We start from the raw sequence: 21,625 nt of genomic DNA on the forward strand, positions 1-21,625 counted from the left end.
CTTTGGCTCCATTTTTGCCACTGAACACTCAACAATATGCTTGTTTAATTGTTATGTTAATTAATTCCTTTTAGTGGCTGCTGCCTGTACGATTTTATTTTCAAATAATGAAAGAACTCATTCTCTTACTCTATCCGTGAATTCTCGGCTCGATTCAAATATCTTTGAAGATGAGCATGCATAGTTTGCAAAATGGTTTGCTAAATGAAGCAAGCTAAGTCCACCAACGTTACCCAGCCGCAAACTGGTACTTCCTATTTTAACAACGAATATAGTGCACAAAAGACTATTTTATTCCGCCTTGGTGGCATTCAGCGAAGCGACCTTGCATTTTCATACATACTGGCTATACTTTTTAAACAGTAGGGGGAAAACTTCTCGAGATTATAAAAAGCATTGTCCCTGGAAATAAAAGAAAAACGATCAAACCCTGTTGAGCATTTTTTAGTCCACCCTATTTACTGGAGATGTGGAAGAAGAGCAAAGCTGTTTTTTTAAGGGGAAGGGGGTGTTGATTTGAATGAACTCGAATTAATGACCCCTGATATGATGAGGAAAACGCGACATTTTCTGCTTATTAAGCCTTAATCAAGTAAACGCTGTGATTTTCATTAAATGAAGGGGGAAAACGCTCAGATTACGAATTAAAGATACATTGATTTGACCCGAAGAATGTGAGACAGGAGTACAAACTTGATGGATTCATGATACGGTTTTGGATTCACATTAAATAATTTTTTTCATTCACAAATCGTATTAAGATTTTTTCAAACAACACAGCCTAACTGCTAAGATTCTTTAAAAAAAACTTGTACCTAGAAGTTGGACTTGAACCGATAATAGGTAACTTTTTAGAGGGTAGATATTCGAGTTCCAAGGCAACACGTCACTGAACTATTTTATCAGCCAGCTGACCATTTCGTAGAAAAACAAAGCCCACAACACCTGAGTCAGTAATTAAGTCTACAAACCTTGTTATTGCATGATGCCATGGGGCATGGCCTCGACTTTCAATAATCAGTTTGGCTTCAAGCAAAGTACAATCAAAGGCCGAATCTAAATCTAAATCTAATTAGACTAATTCCGCCGTTCATTCAGTGATGCACTTTACTGAGGTTTTTCGCTGGGTCCAGGGCAGTGCACTGTGGATCGAGAGAAAAACCAATACACAATGGAAAATCCTAAAAATAAACTCGCTCAGTCTCTAGCCTAAATAAAAGGCGTCCCGTTGACGAATTTTTTGGCAAAACAAACAATATTTTCGCGTAGTGCGAACAGAGTCCGGCCCATAAATATACCAGGTGCTACGACAAAATTAGTCTCTGGAACAGAAATACTTCCTCGTATTGTCAAACTTTATAGATCTTTCCAGGCTATCCTTAATTCATCACACAAAAGTCTACATTGTTCTTTAACTAAAAACCGGCCTCACTTTTACCTTTAAAAAAAAAAATTCGGTCCTATCATCCCCTAAGCCCGCAAGTTCCAAACTAATGAGAAGTCGCTCATACTACAGCTCGCCAGCAATAATGGTTTCCTCGTAATTTGTTTTGCTTTTTTCGAAAATGAACATGATTTTGTCTGATTTCTAGGCTTTTCTTGAGGAAAAAGGGTATAGGCCAACGACGAAAACTTCTTTGAATACACTCATAAATTCTACAAAATGCGGTTGCTTTGATTTCATTACTCTCTTCAACTTTTGTCGCTATCGACTTCCTTTAACCCGCTTGAAGTAGTCATTATTGAAACGAGCGGAAACGACCAACTCAAGTGCGCCACATGGTTTACTGTTTTGACATTGCTGTACACAAAGAGGTACCTTCAATGTTGTTATAATGAACACCAGATTGGGTGGAATGGGAAGTTATAAATAAGGTTCACAGATTTGCCACAGGCACTTTCACAGGTAAAAGAGACAGCATCCTGTCACATATCATAATCAAATACCTGTATATAGATATCCACTTAAGACATGTGGCTTTAATAACAACTTTCTATTATGTCGGTGTCAAGTCTTGGCGCAGAAGCTAGGCAGAAGTTTCCTTTTGAAAGTGATACCAGTAGACAATTTGGAAAACTTGGTGGTTGTTCGCCCGTGTCAAAACTTCAATATCAGAAATTAAACTGAAAATGTCAGAAGATTATTATTGGACAATACGGACTAATAGCACACACCTTTCTCTATCTAAATTGTTTATAGATCACCGGTGAGAAGAAATGAGCACAATAGGTTACCACCTTTACCTCTAAACAAAAGGAACAACTTGAAAACATTTAATATCTCAACACATCCCAGCATCTCAGGCCATCATAGTCATTCATGACCGCAGACATCTGCGATAAATTATTCTCTATAACATAAAGTTCGACCATACTTTTCATTGTAACTGACGAAGCCAAAAAGTTATCTTTTAGGTTTTTCAAAACAACAAATTATTTAAGAAGATGACGGTGTCATTTAAAAACGGCGAGAGGCTAACCGATTTCAGTCATTCTTCTTACCCAGTTAATGCAGTGGCATCTAAGAGTAACTCTCTTATTACCGCGAATGAAAGAGGTCCTTACTGAATATATGAATATGAATCAACCAGTTACAAGATTCCTCACTTAGGCAAACGTCCATATTTCCAGTAGGTCTACTCTTGTAGAACTTCATAAGGTATTTAAGGGTGTCAAGCAAACAAGAGTAGAAGGATGTGGTAGTCAATTTATTGTAACAATTTGTAAAAATTTGGTATGGCGTGCATAGATATTGAAAGGAACATAAAGGATGCGAGTTTTGTTCCCTTATACCGGTAGGCTTTAGGCAAGTTTTCACAGTTTCACGCAAATAAGATAATTAGTAATCGGAAACGATGACACCTGTTTTATGACGGTATGTCGAGTACCTATTTTAGCAGCCTTTTTTTTTCTGTCTTATTACCTAGGCTCACAACAAAGAGAGGAGGCAAGAAAGAGTTAATAATCAGATCAGAAACTATCCGTTAGTGAGATAATTTTTTAAAGCTGCATAGAGAGGTGCAATCGCAATCGCTATACCCATGGAATGAAGGTTGGAAAAACGTCAGTGCTTGTCTCGGGTCAATAAATAAGACAGTTGTTCCTTAAAGCATTTTTTTTTCTTAAAATAGAGATTAAAAAGTGCTCAGGAAATATCCACTTAAAATACATGCTTTATAGTCAATAGCATAACTAAGGATTCCTTTTAGATCATTGCATTGTCATTTCTCGCAACCATTTAATTTGTTATCTGCCTGTCGACCTCTTGATGCGCTGCGTAAGTTCCACTACGTAGTTTGTATAAACGAGCATCAATTATGTCAAAACCTTCATAAAAAACTGATCCGAAAGGAATGCAAACAAACCGGTCTAAAAATCTACAGGGGAGCACTACTAGACAATGTTGGCGGCTATTCATATTCAATAAAAAGACACGCAGGAGGTCTTCAATTCGGACTTCACCCTAGTAACCAAAAACTGAGAGAAACGGAATGTATTTGCGGGCGCTAATAAATTTGCTAACGAGAAATAAGCTGAGGAAGTCTAATCGAATAAATGATTCACTTAGTGAGAGCGAAACACACCAGTAAGCACACGGTTTTTTATTCTTAAAAAACAAACTCGTTAGCATCCAGTTGGGCTTAACAACACCCTAAAAAACAGAATCGTGCTGCGCTACAGGTTCCAACCAGCCATTACCGCTGAAGATGTGATAATTAAGGAGTTAAAGCCTTGTTTTTTGTTGGGTTTATTACCGGTTGTTGAATCTTTGCAAAAAAGTATTTGCCTGAATTGCAGACTAAATAATCGTAAAAAAATTCGCACCATAAAGTGAGTTTCAAACCATAATCAACACAACAGCCAAAAAATGGTGGAGTGTGCATGTATCTTAAAAATTTGTTTACCGTAAAAAGGATCAAGGAGGATATATCCCAGATTCGAAAAAAAGAACTTTGATTTCTTCAGCTGGAAAACGGGTGTAAAGGTATCAATAATTGCCCAAAGTCTCCGTAAAATACCCCTATAAGGTCGGTAATTAACAAAAAAATACCCTCCATTTAAATATTACATAACACCATTTTGGAATTGGGTTAGCTGGTGGTATAATTTAGCACGCGTCAATTTGATTCTGGAAATAGCTATGGCTTTTAAGTGCAGATGCTATGAGGAGAAGTAATAAGCTATGGAGAACCAACTTGAGCCGCTACATCTAAACGAAATCAAAGAATGCTGAAATGAATCGTATGACAAACTTATGGAGACTTTTCTAAAAAAGCTACGAGATATCAAAGTTATGTAATTCGTCTAAAGATACATTTTAGGCCGCATTTACAAAATGGTTCGAATCTTTGAAAACAAAGCAAGCCTATTCGGTTACCAAATGGCCATTGAAAGACTTGAAGATCCACCCCCTAGTAATTAATTTTAAATAAAGGACCGTAGAGCAAAAATGCTTTTAAACGCCAAAACATCTCGTGAAGTACTCTAAAACCTATTACAGGTGCCCAGAAAATTTCCATTCTATGGTTTTGTTTTTGTTTAAGAAACAAAACAATCAAAGTTGAACACGCTATCTCTTACTATATTTTATTCCAACGAAATATGTGAATTTACCAATAATGGGGTTCGGTTTTTCCACTCAATTTGGTGCATGAATTGGGTTAAGAATTTCATCACATCTTTACTTTATCTTTTACTCGGTTATTTCTATCTAGGCCAATATAAAGCGTTTCCAAAAAGGCGAGAGATGCTGGGTCCCAAAATGCAGATTCCACATCCAAACTCCATACCTTCTTTATATTTCAATTCAATAGTTTCTTCATTAACTGATTTCGCCATGATAATGTAAAGAGAAAACTAGATGCTGATCAGTTCTAACGCTATAAGGGTTTATGAGGATGTGGATGCTTGCTGAGCAAGACCAAGACATAGTTAAAATTCGGTAAATATCAATTAAAGTGTACGCTAATCAGGTAAATTATTTCATGTCAACTCTATTACAAGAAGCCGGGGTCTATGCTTTGACCTGGTGCAAAAAATATCAACAGACATCTTGTCTGATAAGTATTAATGAATACAAAATCTAAAGTATTGATGAAAGCGGAAAAAGTAGCTTTCACTATTCGTAAAATCAAACCGTTTTTAAGTGACGGCCTATTGTTTATAAAGGGGACAAATTAAAAAAGTCAACAGAACTATTACTTGCTATGATTCCTATCTCCATTTAAAAATAGTAAATCATTCGTTTTCTTCTTTAATTCGTTAATCCCTACTTTTGGTTTAAACTAAGAATTATCTGCAATTTTGTTAATAACAATAAGCTCCTTTAAGGAGTTTGTCTGAAAGGAAACTTTATATCTGTAAAACCCTTCTGAAAAAAAATAGCCAGCAAGAAATCTACTAAGAGGGTGCAACGTCTAGTCGTTCTTGACTTTCTAACGTTTATTCTGATTTCCACGAGTTACTCTATAAATCAAGACGTTTCGGGAATACGATGAAAGAAATCCCGAATATTTCAGCATTCTCATATCTATTTTCCCTGTGGTTTCAATACTCTTGCCTCTGACAAAAACGTGAAGTTGTAGCTAAACTCTAGACTGGTTATTTCTGGGTTTCAAACCAAATTACACAGAACCCATCAGCTATAATATGGAGCTAGACAGGTAAAGTGCAATGTATTTTAAACCATATCAGACAGTTCCTGATTTGGTTAAGACTCTATAATAACATCCGTTTGTAACAAATAATTCACTGACCCAGACTGATGACACAATGGGTTACGAATTAATGACACAACTTGAGGGAAAATTGGCAGGATTGAGTCATGCCATTAAGAGTTATAGCAGTGCTAGGGATATTTTGAATATGTGTGCACTTGTTGATGTGAATGAAAGGCCCTTTTCATTTTGTAGAAGGCTCATCTGAGTTAAATACATATATACGGATTATCCCCATACGGTAGTTCATCCAATTGACTATTGTATAAATAGATATTTTATTTTCTAAAAAACGTTGCTTGTTATTTCGTTTTCGCTGGTAAAGCGAAATTAGCTTGCACCAGGTGTTTAGTTTTTTGCGATGAAGGCCGGATGGAATTCATCAAAATGCCGTTACTAAACCTTGTCGGATCACGTTATTATCCGCTGCAAAAAATTGTTTCGGTTCAAGTATACATCTTAAAGGACACTATAGGGAAATGACTCAATAAAAATAACTAGGCTCTACTTATTAAATTTGCTGACGAAGTCCTTTTATTCTATTCCATTTCTCACTTAATTATAACAGTATTTCCAGTTTTAGTCAGTGGAAAAATTTATCAGATTTTCGGAAGTAGGCGCCTCTCGGTGCGGTGGGTTTTTGATACTTAAAAAGTACTACTACTACTACTACTACTACTACTACTACTAATAATAATAATAATAATAATAATAATAATGATGATGATGATAAAGGAGTTTTTTCACCGATTCCAAGTATTAGCTACCTTAGCAGTACAACCCCTTTTACAACGATAAAGGTATCGCGGAAAAAACATTCGGGAATGCCAACGAGGTGATCGCAAGGCAATGAACAAACAACTACAAGGTAATCCCCTTAAACTTGATAAAAAATTTATCATAAACATGACATGCCTGGTAAATGTCTTGACGCTGCGTGTGATAATTCGATTTACTCTCAATCAAGAAACTGTTTTAAAAGGGCCTCACGCACAACAGAAGTAGAAGTAACAGCAGGGAACTGCAGGGCCGAGAAGGTCTCAGGGTGAGTTCAAGTTAGGTAAGACAATGTATAACTTCTACAACGCAGGCTGGATCTTTGTAAAGTAAGGCGGAGGTATCCTAGGGCAGAGCACTCCAGTTAAGGTGAACCGCGTGAGTAACCTGCGTTCGAGGTTCGTGATACTTTGTAACGTCATTCTCGACCACAGGACTTATTATATTGCACTAGCACAGGAAAATAACATGTGCTTTGATTTCCAAGAGAAGACCTGACCTTGCAAATTATCTGTCTCAGTGTTTCCTAGAGACCCAGTCGTTAAGCAACTTGGCGTTCCTTTCCTTATTCAACAGCTGGCAAATTTCAAACAGGGCGAGATAAAGAAAATGAAAATACAACATGTACTGAAAAATATTTCTTTCGTTTAATATTGTCAAAATTATGATCAACACCTACAGTCAGAATGAAGAATGCGTACACTCCTTTTAGGAAAAGAAAACATTATACACGTAATATCGTAATAGATACAGGAATCAGCCTCCCCCAATTTTCCCATTTCCAAACACTAGAAATTTCGGCCATATTCGCCACCTAGGAAACACAAGGATCACGTGTTCCTTAAAAGGTTGATATGGTTTGTTTTGTTTCTTTAAGGTATCAAATTTTGTGGTATTTCCCTTCAGGCCTGTTTGGCATTTTTTAAACTGATACAAAAAAAATTATTGTAGAGGCTTGCTGACAGATCGGATACTTAAGTGGAGACACAATGTCCCCTTGGTAATTCTAGATGGCCATACTTTACACCCGCGCGTTGATTTTTACCGAGCAGGTATTCATTTTCTTCACTCATGACAAATGTCAAATCGTACTAAATGGTTTGAAACGCAAATCGCAGTATATGAAAAAACTTGTGAAAAGTGACGATTATCTTAGATAATTCTTTACCACTCTATCAGCATGTGAGCCCAGGTTAAGCCACATACTCTTGCAATCTCTCTTTAGATTTGTTGGGGCATATGTTGTTATGAAAACGCTCGGTCGATCGAGGTTGTTGGGAATAAAACGTACGGGGTATTATAAAAAGAGTAACCGGTCAGGTGTTCGCATGGCGCTGTTATCGCTGTTACTTCTTCAACTTTTCCAGGGTGGAAAACGGAAAGAATTCTTAGTCACTGTATATTTCTTATCCCAAAAAACATCTAAAAGATTCGTACTTTGCTAGGTTTGTTGTCATTCGAATTCCAAACCATTTAATCTAAACGAGGAACACGCATCAATCTATTAAAGTGTATAGTTTTCCTTTAATGTGTGAGCCATCCGATATGAAAACATAATAGTCTGCCACACGAATGGATCGAAACTCGATCCATGTTTTGTAAATCTAGTAATAACGACGATTATCTCGATATTGTAATTTTAATTCTATTTTAGGCAAGTTTGGGGAGTTGAAAGCTTAAACACGGAGGCTAGCTAAGGGACCAAACAACTCCTTCAAGCTTAAACGTGTCATAATTAATAGCCATACCTCATTTATTTATTATCCTTGAAAACCAAGTACGTTGATTGAAGGGTGTCCTTTGGTTGTCAGGTGACACCGATTCGTCAAAGGGACTTAACGCTCAAACGAGCAGCCGCCCCGCTAAGCTAAGGCTACACTGTACTGGTGGACAGACACTATCGGTTTCCAAAACGGACAAGTCACAAACGGTAAGATGTTCGTATTCTTTTCACCTTGTTATCGTCAATCTATAGCTGAGGTCCAGGATTTCAAGCTGGCGAAGTTGTTTTAAGCTACGCACGAAGGCGTTAGTAAGGAATATCACCTAACGGGTTTTGCATGCATATTATGAAACACGCAAGCTAAAACCACAGAGAGTGGGATCCCAAGGTTTTGTTTCAAGGTATTTACAATCATGTAGAAACATGACAACGCGACGGGGCCGAACTCGATTCAGATTTTAATGAAAAGACTACAGTGTCTTACAGTTGGTTTTTCTGCAAGCTTTTATTTCTCTAGACACGAAATCGTTGAATTAATCCCGACCATCTCTGGATTTCATTCACCTATCACTTCAATAGTCTGCCATTGTGGAGAAAATGATGAGCTCGATTTACTAAGGAAAAGCCAAAGCTGGGGTTTAATAGGGATTCCCAAATCTTTCAATATTATAGACTCTTTTCCTGTTGCAATATCCTGTTTACAATCATTCGCCATCCTATCAAAGGGAAGGTTGTTTTCGAATAACCAAGCTTCACTAGAGTCCCTTAACTAATGTTTCATCATTGGAAATTAGGGGTTCTGCAAAATCGGTGGTAGATGCACCGATGGTTACTAATAGTTTTGGAGTACCTTAGTCTGTGATAAGTTAGCAGTGTCTAATTCGCGGATTTGAACCTGTAGATCAGTTACGGAGCCGGGGTCAGTTGCGCGACATAGAGCCCGCAATTGCAGCGTGCCAACAGCCGAGCTTATTCACCCACGAAACTCACCCAAACACCCCAACAAACTCTCTTGACTTTTCACTTGAAGAGGCTAAAAATTATCTACAACGACAAGAAGGAAAATTTGAGTTAATCTTGTCTGAGAGGCTATAACGCCCAAAAGTCCGAAGCCAAGATAAAAGCGCAATAATATCATTGAACACTGACTAAAATAAATTCGTTTAAAAACAGCGACGAAATTGAACGATATTTTCGAGATGCAGTTTTCATTATTTACCACTATACGCTCCGACTTTACGGTTCGTTCATTATGTGATATCGGGAACAAACTACTGTGAAGAAGCTTTTACTTGTTTACAGTCCCAAGTCTTCAATACAAAATCAGAGAGAAGGTGTTGACTTGAAATAATCCCTTGTAAAAGAATTGCAAGTCAGTAAAAAGACGCCGTTTTCTGATTTACAGGGTTTAAAATTAAATAAGATAACGTTTACCTATGCTAGTGTATGTTGGACAATTTCGTCCAAGTGCATATACATTTTCAGTGCAAATTTTTCACTGCATTATATGAAAATTCGCACCAAGCAAATGCCGATGTAATTTTGCTGTCTTGGGTTATTTTTTGGCGATACCCGCGAATAAAGATAGTAACTTACATTGTTGGACATTAGGTTTTATTTTGCACCGTTGAAAGCAGAAAACGTAACAGTGTAAGGGGAACTATGCAGGATCTTTATTTTAACGGGAAGCAGTCTAAAATTTTCTTAACACATAGTTAAATACTTTTGAGAAAATCGTTCTATTATGGGATTTGATAAAAAAAAAGCAGAAAAAAAGACTTATGTAGAATTAGGATTATTAAAATGTTAACACTTCTTTAAACTAAATCCCGCGAAAAACAAATCCTGGGAAGTATGTTTTTCCATCTTAAAAATAAACTTTGAAAACAGAAGGAGTATGAAACATTAAAACGTTCCTTTGATGTAACTTAATACATGCCGTTAAAAGCACGTTTTCAACTCTAGAGAACACAAAGAAAATGAAAATGATGTTTTTGAATCTGTCTAAGTGCGTATGAATGCAAAAAGACAAAGCATAGGTTGGTTTCTTCGGCGAGAGCTGGGTTTAATTGCACCTGTGACATTTCTCGGTGAAACTTAAGAGATGCTGGTTAAAGCAAGAGTTGAGCGAGACGAGATTAACGAAAATAAGAAACAAAGTTGCAAAATTAAATAAATACAACGATTGAGATCTGTAAACTGTCGTAACGCAAGTTTCCTGTCTTGTAGAAAGGAGAACTTAAAAGGAGACCACATCACCAAACCGGCCCACACAAGATAAACATCTCAAATGATGTCACGGTAACTTTATATCGACACATTACGACCGAAAAATAAGGAAGGCTACATTGACAGACACAGGGGCGGCTTGGGGAAGCATATGGTCCGTGCAAAATATGAAATAAAAATCCACATTTAACATCTGGGTTAAAGTGAACACAATGATGATGCAGTTTCGAAACGTGAGGTTTTGAGAACAAACTTTATCACATTCGAGTTTACACTGTAATCTTGGTTCGATTTTGAAATGTTGTAATACTGGTTCGGATTATCAAATTGTTACTTGTGCCCTAGTGTATTGTCTTCGCTTTCTTTGTTTCGTGCCTCTATGAACTGCCGATGCTAGTTAATGGTATCAACCGGTACATTGACGTTCACTAATTGAACACCATTGATAAGCGCCTTCGAGGAAGCCATTACCCGGATCTATAAATTCAGTCATGACCAGATAAAATCATTGAGGAAGCCACTTAATAAAGTGCGCCGATTTAAATATTACCGGAAGGTATCATTTATGTTGCAACTATTAAATTGAATCTCTTCTAGTGAAGAAGATACCAGTGTCCCCGATCAGCTTTTGTCCTCTCTAGACTCATTCTGTGAAGGCCATCGCTTTTTGCTAAGCCGAAAATTTGAAAAAAAAAAAAACAAGGATTTTGTTATAGACTGAGCCACTGGCATGTATCTAAACAGCATGTATCCAAAAATTATTTTTCTTGATTTAAAATTAGAGTAAATGGGGAGGGCTCTCAAGTTTTCAGTTTCAGTTAATATGGATATCAGATTTAGCAATTCGATTGACAAGGGAAAAGATACCAAGGCCATTAAAGAAACTTAAAAGTCGATATAAAGGTTGAATTACACTTCCGATTCGATCAGAGTTGCTTCGATATGTATTTGACCAGAATATCCTCTGCGACGAACCATTCAAGACAGAGACTTTCTGGCGATGCTAGACAAATAGATTTGAAATCGCATAAAGGTTTCTGTCACTGTTCCAAACACACAGGTGCAAAAGCTGGCAAAACTGTTGTTCCAAATAAAGACCAATTCTTCAACTATGTATTACTTATATTTACACTCATATCAGGGGTAAACTTGTAAATTCAAAGCGACATACGCTTACCGCATTATTGTATGCTGGCAGCTATAGGAAAAACAAAGCCATACCGTTTATTGACAGTAAATTGGATTATGTAAATAAGCCGTTCCTTTAGCATTAACACAGGTGTAAGGAATGTGTTGTTTCCAATCAGTCGAGTAAGAATTTAATAAAAAATATCTACGCCTAGGGCACTTCAAAAGAAGACTAACTGCGTTTCTTGTAATTTTAACTTAGGGTTAAACAGACGAATTATTATTCCTTTCATGTCGATATAAACACATCTTTTAAATAATCATTTCAATGTGAAACGAAAACTTCCAAGGGCAAGTTAGGGAGACAAAAATTTATTGGAGTCTCTCGACGAAATCCTGTGGTTTGATCATTCAAATGATATCTCTCCAAGTAATGTTTAACTTGGTACTATAGCTTTTCAGTATTTTGCAAAAATCACATTTGGGGTCATAAAGTACCTTTCCAACTCTTAAGAGTAAAGGGGTTTACATTTGGACTAGAAATATTGTTCTGACCTTTTCACTTGTATATCTGTATGTCCTTACGTTCATACTACAGCCTCTATTAGGAAGCAAAGTATCTCTTTGTATAAACCCAGGCAAAGATATCTCATGAGACTTTATAAAAGGTAATAACTCTGACGAATTATGGAAGTTTGTTGAGATTTAGCTTTTTTCGCCCCTGATGAAGGTTATTTTTCCCCATCCATAGCTATCCAATCAGCCTTGCCTTCAATCTTTAGTTGTTGAGATTTCTGTCGAATAGTCTCAGCTCAAGTCGCAGTCGAAGATACAGTAAATTATCGAATAACACTGATTCAAGTAGGGATCTTGAAAAATTGGGATCACCAACGCTAAACCACTTTCTAAAAATATGAGGTGAGCATAAACTGAAACATGACTGCAATTTAAATTATACGGGTTTCTCTTAAGCTGTTACCATGTGTGCTACCCCAGGTAGGACAGGTTGTTGAGATTTCAGACTCCCATCTATAGCAAGTAGATGAACCGCTCGTTCAAACGTTTAATAGCATTAAAAGTGTTCATGGATTACCTGCAAGACATGTATGGTCACCCGCCCCTATATTGACAGGCAAAACTGCAGATGTTACCAGATACAGAGTACTGTTTATGATTCATAAGAAAATCTTACTTAGTAAGTAGTTATATACTTGATAGATATTTATAACTGCTGAAAGCCCGCGTCTTGTTAATTCATAAGCTTAACTCCAAACCCCACATACAACAAAGACTTAGCTAAAACACCAATACACTAAACATTAACTTATTTTCTTGATATGAACTCTTCACAATGAACACGAATTTGAATTTACTAGGCTTTCTACAAAAAATGTTCCACAAACTAAAATGGAATTAACCTGATAATATGCCACTGTAAGGTTCATAGATGCTTGATAACTAGAACTACTTGTTTTTGCTTTTGAAACATTAAGTCTGAAGTTAGGAAGGCGTGCATACAGAAAAGAACACGGTACTTAGGTCAGCGTAGTAAAACATTTTCTCGGTGAACCCACCGTTCCGTAAGACACGCCTGACACAATAAACCCGTTCCAATAAAAATAACATAAATTTCCTTAAAAGGTGTGTTGAAGTTGATAGTAACTTTATCAATTGTGCACCTTGAATGGTAACCCATACTGTCAAGCGGCCCCCCAAAAGAGCTCAGGACTCTCGACAAAACAGGAACATTTCTAAAAACACAACCTGTGCACCGAAATGAAAACATCCGGCTTTGCAAAGAAAGGGAAACTTTGTTGCAGTTTGTTTTAATTTAAACTATACTTCTCGACGCTATAAACTTCTGGTTCTAACAAAAATGGGCGGAAGTCTGTCGTTCTTTTAGCTTCAAGATTGATACGTTGAAGTGCAACCACGCATTCGACTAAAAGGCTTATTTTGCTCCGCTACGGATGTTTATGATTCCTTTATCGTGAATAGGCGTTTATCATGATCTCATGAAAGCCGCTTTTGAAAACTGGACAGTGGTTCTACATCATCACTACGCAATGAATCATTTTTGTAGAACCATTTTATTACCAAAAACTAATTTTGTACGATGGTAGTTAATGATTTTCTTTATCGTCAGCATGCGCTTATCAGAATGTAATCTTAACCATAAATACTGATGAAAGCCTGTTCTGAAAGCAACACATTTGTTTTATATTATAAATCACCTGTGTACCTATTGCGATAACCAGATATGTAGCCTATCTTCTAGAAAAAGGCTAAAAAGTTAATAAAAACTGTTGAGTAGGAAAATATACGGTTATGGTTCAAATGGAGTTGATTACATTAGGAATTTTACAGCATCATCAAGATATCAAATTGGATGTTTTTGTTATGAAGGATCATTTCCTACACAGGAAAAAAGGTTATTAGTCTAGAACGAAACTTCCTTCTTCTTTTCAGTTATCTTCCAGCAGGTCGTTAAAGCGTTGAATCCCAGAGTCCAAAATGTAAAAGAAGATAATCTAATCCAAAGATGTGGCCATTCAAATGGAACCTCTCCGAGGGTACTATTTTGCGGCGCTATTTTTACGATAGGAGATTAAGAATTTTCCGGATTGAGGTATTTCGATACTGACAGTGTTAAAAAATAATAAAAGATACATCAGTTTATCATAACCTTGATTTCAAACTGCAATATCTCATTTTAAACGGAGCGACTAGAGCTTAAAAACAAAGCCTTCATTAGAATAAGTAGGATAAAAAAAAGGCTACCAGCTTTGAAAATTTGGCTACTGGTTTTAGATTGCTCCAAAGCCCTATGTTTAGTCGTAAATAATTACTTTACGATAGCGATCTTTTAAATACGAGTGATAAAATTAACTGTTTATATTTTACATGTGGAGAACAATGCGGTACTTAGATACCGTCCGGTTCCGCGATGGCCACTGTTTGCAAAAATAAAAGCAGGAGAAAGTAGCTAGGGATGCCTGGAGGGGAGGAAATTTTGGAATCCACATCCGTGGATGATGGATACAATTTCAAAACACCAGGAATGGCTGGCGTTTTCTTTATAGGAAATATCATTTAGAGAAGTTAAAACAGTGGAGATCTCACAGATCCTAGATTGAGCTGTCAGAACAACCTGCTTCTAATGGCTTGTCAGACGTCCAATAAATTATTCATTTCTTTTTCGCTTAATGGAAGGGCACACTTAGCAAGTAAGAGAAGAACATCTCGAATTTCAGAAGTTTATGGCGCTTTCAAAACAGAAAAATATGTAGGTGGACTTTAAGCAACGAAAAATGTGTCCATTTTAAATCGTTTGGTTCAAATCTAACGTCATTCTGAGTTATGAGAAACATTCTTCAATGTCCACGTCAATTTGTCAAATGATTCTTAAGGTTCAACATTCATATCTGATCTTCAACAAGAATTAAGTGAAGAGATAACAATTGCTGTGAAGGGCGCACGAGGAAAGGTAAAACTTGTCACGGCTTGAATATTCGTTTTAGGCGCATTTTCACTTGAACACTGAAACTTCTAACTTACATAGTTTCCAAATCGATGGAAAATAGCCAAAGTTTGTATCAGTTTCCATTTTAGGTGTCAAAAATGGCCAGCTGTGGTGCTCGACAAGTTTATGAGTTAGTCGTTTCACTTGTCTCTTAAAATGATTGGTAATTACGATGCGGTTGAACTTTATTACACATGTGATGGTGCAAAAATATAAAAGTGTGCTTCTTATATAGGACTCCCTTTTTTTCTGGCTGAACTGGAGAAGATAATCCGCAGGAATAACCAGAGGGGACTCGTCAGTTGTACTTTAAAAATTTTGAAATTCTCTTTTATAAAGAGGGCTGTTTTCTTTTCGGTTTTCGGCTCATCTAATTTTTGTAGCAAGAAACCATGTTAAAAAAAAGGGGAATTGTACCAGACTAATCACAACTTCACCCGCCATCCTACATTCAGATACGTTTGTATGACAAGCGGAAACACTGAGATGGAAAACGAAAAGGACATCAAAGTGTACGTATAAAGGAACTTCTTGTTCCATTGGAAAATGTACACTGTTGTCTTGAAAAGCAAAATGTCCAAGAAACAATCTGGCTAACACCTGGATAAGCCAAGGAAGACATGCTATTGTTTAATATGTATTTCGCTGATTGGTTTGACTGTCATGTCGACAACGATAAATTCGAAAAATCAACAAACAGCGCCTTTGTTCGCGCCCGTCTCTCATAACATTATTAGCCTTCTAAATTAGCATCTTTGGGGTAATAGCTCGACGTAAACATTAAAGTGCTACTTTTTTCGTGTCTCGGTTTTATTAGTGGCCGAACAAACAGTCGCTGGGGAAAGAATAGTCGCTGTGTGTTGGGTTTCAAACATAATTTACTCGCAGTCAGTTATTACCAATTTCAAACTTTTCGAGTTTCACCATGGCGCGTTTCATTAAAGCCACTAATGAGTTGAAAAGGCGCGAATCGAAGGTAATTGCATTTGGCGCTCGGCGGTGAGTCTTTCTCCTCAAGGACCCGTGTTTGAGCGGAAGTGGCCTTTTTCGAAAACGCAAAGAAGTGGATTGACATTGTTTCTATGGTGTTTGATTTAACATCTCCTAAGAAAATATAAACCATCTGGATAGCGCTAGCTGACCAATCACAGACTAAGGTTGAAGTTCTAATCTTAATTTAATAATGACATTGTCACGCCACTGAATGAAAATTTGCCTGATCAGTTCTGGGTGACATTTGCTTTTTGACTGTGTGTGCAATTTGATTCCAAGCAGCTATAAAGAGTGCGAGTGCCGTCTTAAGTTCAGACAAACAGACAATACAAAGAAGTGATCGTGAAAGGATAAACCGACCCCGCCGCTGCTGCACAACTGATCCCAGCAACGCAGAATGTTGCCAACCTTCAGCTTCACCCCAGAGCAAGTGGCGTGCGTCTGTGAAGTCCTTCAACAGAGCGGAGATATAGAGCGCCTCGGGAGGTTTCTGTGGTCTCTTCCAGAATGCGAAACAATCCAGAAGAACGAGAGCGTGCTAAAAGCAAAAGCTTTAGTTTCCTTTCACCAGGGAAACTTCCAAGAACTGTATCGTATCCTGGAAAACAATTCGTTTTCACCGAGCTCGCATCCTAAGCTGCAGTCGCTGTGGTTAAAGGCCCATTATATTGAAGCGGAGAAACTCCGCGGTCGACCTCTAGGAGCTGTTGGAAAGTATCGTGTTCGGCGCAAATTTCCTCTACCAAGAACGATCTGGGACGGCGAGGAAACAAGTTACTGTTTCAAAGAGAAATCAAGGAACATATTGAGAGAGTGGTACTCGCACAACCCTTACCCGTCACCTCGGGAAAAGAGAGAACTGGCCGAGGCAACAGGTCTAACTACGACACAAGTTAGCAACTGGTTCAAGAATCGAAGGCAACGAGACCGAGCGGCGGAAGCTAAAATTAGGTAAGCCTTTGCTCGAGAGATATTTGTCATCTATTTATGGCTTACGATCACAAACGTTTACCTTCACCTCAAATCACTTTAGAAAGCTTAGTTTGTCATACAACACTAAATTAGCCAGTCCGAGAAGGCATGTACGACTCCTGACTCTGGGCTTACACTTTTGGACTGTCTGTATATTTTGTTCCTCTCGCAAATTTAAGATTTGTTTAGGATATTTATTGAGCTTCTTGAGGGTCGGAAGTTGATATAGCGACATAAACAGTAACTAGCTGTTCATTTCATGTAAATTAAATTTTCCTTCAAGAAAGGGGATCGTTTTCAGCACACATCAAATATACATATATATCAGTTCATGACAATCTGTGTGCGTGTATATACTGACCACATTATCGATAGCAATACCACGCTTCTTCCTTGATCGACCTTTTTATGCCAAAGAGAAGCGGATACGGGAGTATATTCAACGATTTGGTCTGACCCTGCTCTTGAAGTGATGGAAAAATCATAATGGGCGATGGCTCACGCGAGTCATTCAAATGTTGAAAAGCCGGTCGGCAAGGCAGAGATATACTTCAGTCTGATATTTGCGGCTTAGCCTATCACTAGATATCAAACTAAGTACTAAGTCGCAATAATATTGGGCCTGAAACACTCATTTAATGTCGAGCATTTAATGCAATCAGACGCTGAGGTGTTAAATTTTAGTACTATATAATTATGTCACCCTGAATGGGGAACACTGGGAAACTTTTAGTGAACTGTTCCAAGACAAACTTCTTTTGTTTTGTGCTATTGGTAAAATAAAATTTAGGATTTTGTTTAAAGAAACGTGGACACTTTTGGGATTAGAATGAACAAAGGACGAGAAACAAGTTGACGTTTACACGTCAGAAGTCGCGCATTAGTGAGTGTAAGGGGGTTCGCGCTCGTTTATCATGTCCTAACCGTTGCTTCTGTTGATTGTGAGCAGAGAATCAACTGTGGATATAAGAACCAAGCAGATGCTGAACCCTGAGAAGCAGACAATGCTCGGCGACGTTAAAAAGTGCGGAATTCCCGATTTTTCCCACTGTATGAATGGCGGGCATATCACAGGGTCACACACGCCTGTGCCAGTTAAACTGGAGGTGGACGATCCAACGCTTATGGCCGCGATGTCGCAGGAATCAATGGCGCCTGTATCGGCCACTGAATTTACACATGGACTTCACGAGAATCACATGCTTACCACATTAACAAACTCGCTAGTAGGACTATAGACAGCAACGCGCTTTTCAAAGTTAAAATTACACCTCGATCACGCACACGCCAATCTGTAATTAGTGTGTTTTGAGTTTGCAGCTTATCAATTAAAAACTGGCAAAACGCATCGCCCTTCCTGTCTACTGGCCAAAGCCTTTACAAAACTCCACAGTCCAAGGTATATCTCTTTCGTTTGAGTAAGATATTTAGCATAGAGTGTATATGTACAGCTATATTATCATTAGACTTGACGATAACTTAAATAAGTTTTGCAAAGGAAAAGAGTTCGCTCGACGTACTTCTTGTTACATAATGATGACTTCATTCATTCGCGAAGTTGGCAGAATCGCATAGCTCAAAACGTCACCAGTTTCTGTTTCAACGAATTGAGAACCCCAACAACAACAAAAACACGCAAAATAGCTGCAGTATCTTAAGCAAAATTATGTGTACGGAACAAACGTTTTCTTTTGATTTCATCTTTAAAGTATTTCACCATGTATACTTCCCTATATTATCTTGTAAAGTAATCTCTCACGAGAACGCAGTTGCTTACTCGTTTTCTTGTAAAGGACGCACGGAAACGCTACGTTGTATTCCTGAACACTGAGAATGAAAATAAACATCCAAACAATCCTAAACGCCAGTAAGTTTAGTTTGTTAACTAAGCCAGCACGACCTTAGGTTCTACAAGTCTTCGAATGTCCCGTTAAATATATTCAGTGGTTTCTCGTTTTACACCCGGGCATCTTCTCAAATATCGCCATATCACTTTGAGGAAATTGAAAACCATTAAAGAGATCCCACAATGTAGTTAAGTACATTGAGTTCACTCTGCATTGTATATGCGTGAGTCGAGATTTAAGTTTCTCTACCGTTGAAAAAACACTTTAATTTTACACCCTTCAGACGAGCAAAGAAGCCTGTTCATCATCTATCCCAGCGACAGATTCTGTAACTTTGAATTCACAAATACGGACTCGTTCTGTTCGGTTAAGCCCGACGAGTCAAGGATATTCTAATAAAATGTTATTTTTACAATAATACATGATGAGCGGTGCTTAAGAAGGAAATTTGGGCAATAAAAAGATTGGGTTTCCAGTTTATATACATTACGATTTCAGTCAAGGTCCAAGGTGATCGGGTGGATAGGCCTCCGCGCTGCGCGAGATATATGCGAAGATCAACCTTTCGCCCTTTCTTTAGAAACTCAACAAGTGGGAAAAGAAAAGAAAAAAGGGGGGCGAACAAGGGTAATGAGTTTTTTATTGTTCCAACAAAAGACCGACCCTAGAAAAGAAGAGGGACGCTATTCAAATGTAAAGCACGCTCTCCGACCGATGAGACTTTTACAATTTCGTGACTCGGGCGTGTGGGTTTGTGAATACACACACTTTATCAAACGTCAAAATCTCTCGCGACGACAGCAAGTGGCGTTAAGCCAGTAAAAGCGTTGGCGTCCCAGGAGGTTCAAACCACAACGGGCCTTTATCATCATCTCGCGCCCTTTTCTCGATCGAAAATGTTATTTATTTATCCCGTCCATTTCGCACAAAAGCATCATAATTCACATGTATCTAGCGCTTTTGTCTTGCGTTCACGTCTCTTTAAATAAAGCAATTAAAGCACAAAAGATGCATTGTACGCGATGAATAGCGTTTATCGACCAAGCACATGTCAAAACACATGTTAACAGCAGCTACTATTTTGGGTTTTGATGCACGCAAAACAGAGTGAATGGAATTAAAAGCATCGATGCTTACACAGTTGGGTCCCATGTTAAAACTCATCGACCGCGAAGTGAAATGTTTTTACAGCAATGAAGGAAAACACACAGATAGCCAGCATCGAAAATCAAGAAGATAATCGAAGGCACTTGATTGAAAAAGCCCCTGTACCATGTTTCCCATAGGAAGTAATTCTACATATTAATAATATTTTTACCCACACAGAGGACGATTTCTATTTTCTTAAGGAGAAATGGAAACAGAATTAATGCACAAACTGATCTGTAAAGAAAACGTCTGACACACTCTTGGAGTTTAAAACGAGGAAATTTGTTTTCAGGAGACTCGAGGTCTGCGTATTAAATCTCCGGTAACTCGAGGCTTTTAACCAGTCAAGCTTTGTGTATTCAATTGAGTGGTAATAGCGGAAACTCCAAAAAGCCACATGATCATATTTGAAACCCGAGTATCCTTTCCTCCCCCCGCGCAAACAAACAAATGTCCAGAGGCGAGAAGAGACGAGCTATAAAATACATCTGTGGTTCACGAACTGCTCTGCGAGCGCGGAACCGGCTTTCGACAGCAATAACATAAATTAATCCGAGACAGAATGAAAGGAAAACATACATTTGGCTTCCTTGGTCATTTGTTTGCTCACTTTAAATGTTTAATGATTTTTGTTTTAAATAAGAAGACAGTCGGCCCGTTTGCACAGTGCATTCCTCTTACTGATGCAATCAAACAGAGGTTTCCTGGATACCCGCAGGGGAGAGGTCTGAAACTCAGATTTTCCTCAGGGTGTCTGAGTCACTCAAAACCTTTGTCAGATCAACGCGTATTTTTCGTACCGTAAAAATTTCAATATATTTTGATCCCTGACAAGCTGAAATCTTCATACTTGCCGAGATAAAATGGAAAAACCACCGACTTCTATTTCAGACTGATATTACCCTGAATTACGAACCAAATGACCAAATTTGACGTTCTATTTCCTGTATTAAATTCATCTTGAAGCTTTTTCATATGCTTTTTCCTCAGAAAATAACATCCGGTCAAAGACCGAGAATCGATAATAATATCTGTTTATGCACACCAAAAACACTAACAATAGGTCACTGCTAAAAGGAAATAGCCGATGGCAGCCATTGGAGGGAACGTTTTGACGGAGCGGTACAGTCCCAAAGTGCGAGCATAGCCACGTGGAGATAGACAATCTTTCTTTTAAACCTCTATCAGTCTTGCGTCACTTGACTTTATTTTGTATCGGCAAAGGCTACAACGAAAGTTAAAACCGTGAAATTTAAGTTTTGGATATACAGTACACTCTTGAGAGCTAAAACTATGAAACAAATAAAAACAATCTCGAAAGTGCCGCAAGCGCTCGAAGGGTTTTATTTGGTCATATCATACGACGGACTGAAACTAGGCTGTTTAAACCCCTTATTAATTTCAAACCAATGATCTCAAATTTCGGTTTGCGATTATAAAAATAAACGTCACCGCAGGAACTGGAAAGCACTACACCAGTAACAGTGCGATAGAGCTCCGAGATCTATCGGGAGGCACTGTTCTTTAAAAGCTTTAAAAGAAAAAAAAAATTGGGTGAAATGGGTAT

The 21,625-nt window shown here is 37.9% G+C and overlaps 1 protein-coding gene across 7 annotated transcripts; it reads left to right on the plus strand.

Annotated features, from left to right (window-relative positions):
• The first annotated feature begins 6,701 nt into the window (after positions 1-6,701).
• On the plus strand, positions 6,702-18,924 carry LOC140925306 (homeobox protein six1-like). 7 transcript variants are annotated; one of them, XM_073375308.1, is made up of 4 exons: positions 6,702-6,777; positions 8,306-8,424; positions 16,370-17,041; positions 18,012-18,924. In XM_073375308.1, exons 3-4 carry the CDS (start codon positions 16,488-16,490, stop codon positions 18,298-18,300), a joined length of 843 nt encoding a protein of 280 aa, XP_073231409.1. In that variant the 5' UTR covers positions 6,702-6,777; positions 8,306-8,424; positions 16,370-16,487; the 3' UTR covers positions 18,301-18,924. The 7 variants fall into 7 exon arrangements, with proteins under 7 accessions (XP_073231409.1, XP_073231406.1, XP_073231411.1 ...); XM_073375305.1 differs by having other exon boundaries at positions 16,373-17,041; XM_073375310.1 differs by having other exon boundaries at positions 6,713-6,762.
• The last annotated feature ends 2,701 nt before the right edge of the window (positions 18,925-21,625 follow it).

This window comes from Porites lutea, chromosome 14, assembly GCF_958299795.1.
Source record: "Porites lutea chromosome 14, jaPorLute2.1, whole genome shotgun sequence".
In the NCBI taxonomy this organism is placed as follows: Eukaryota; Metazoa; Cnidaria; class Anthozoa; order Scleractinia; family Poritidae; genus Porites; species Porites lutea.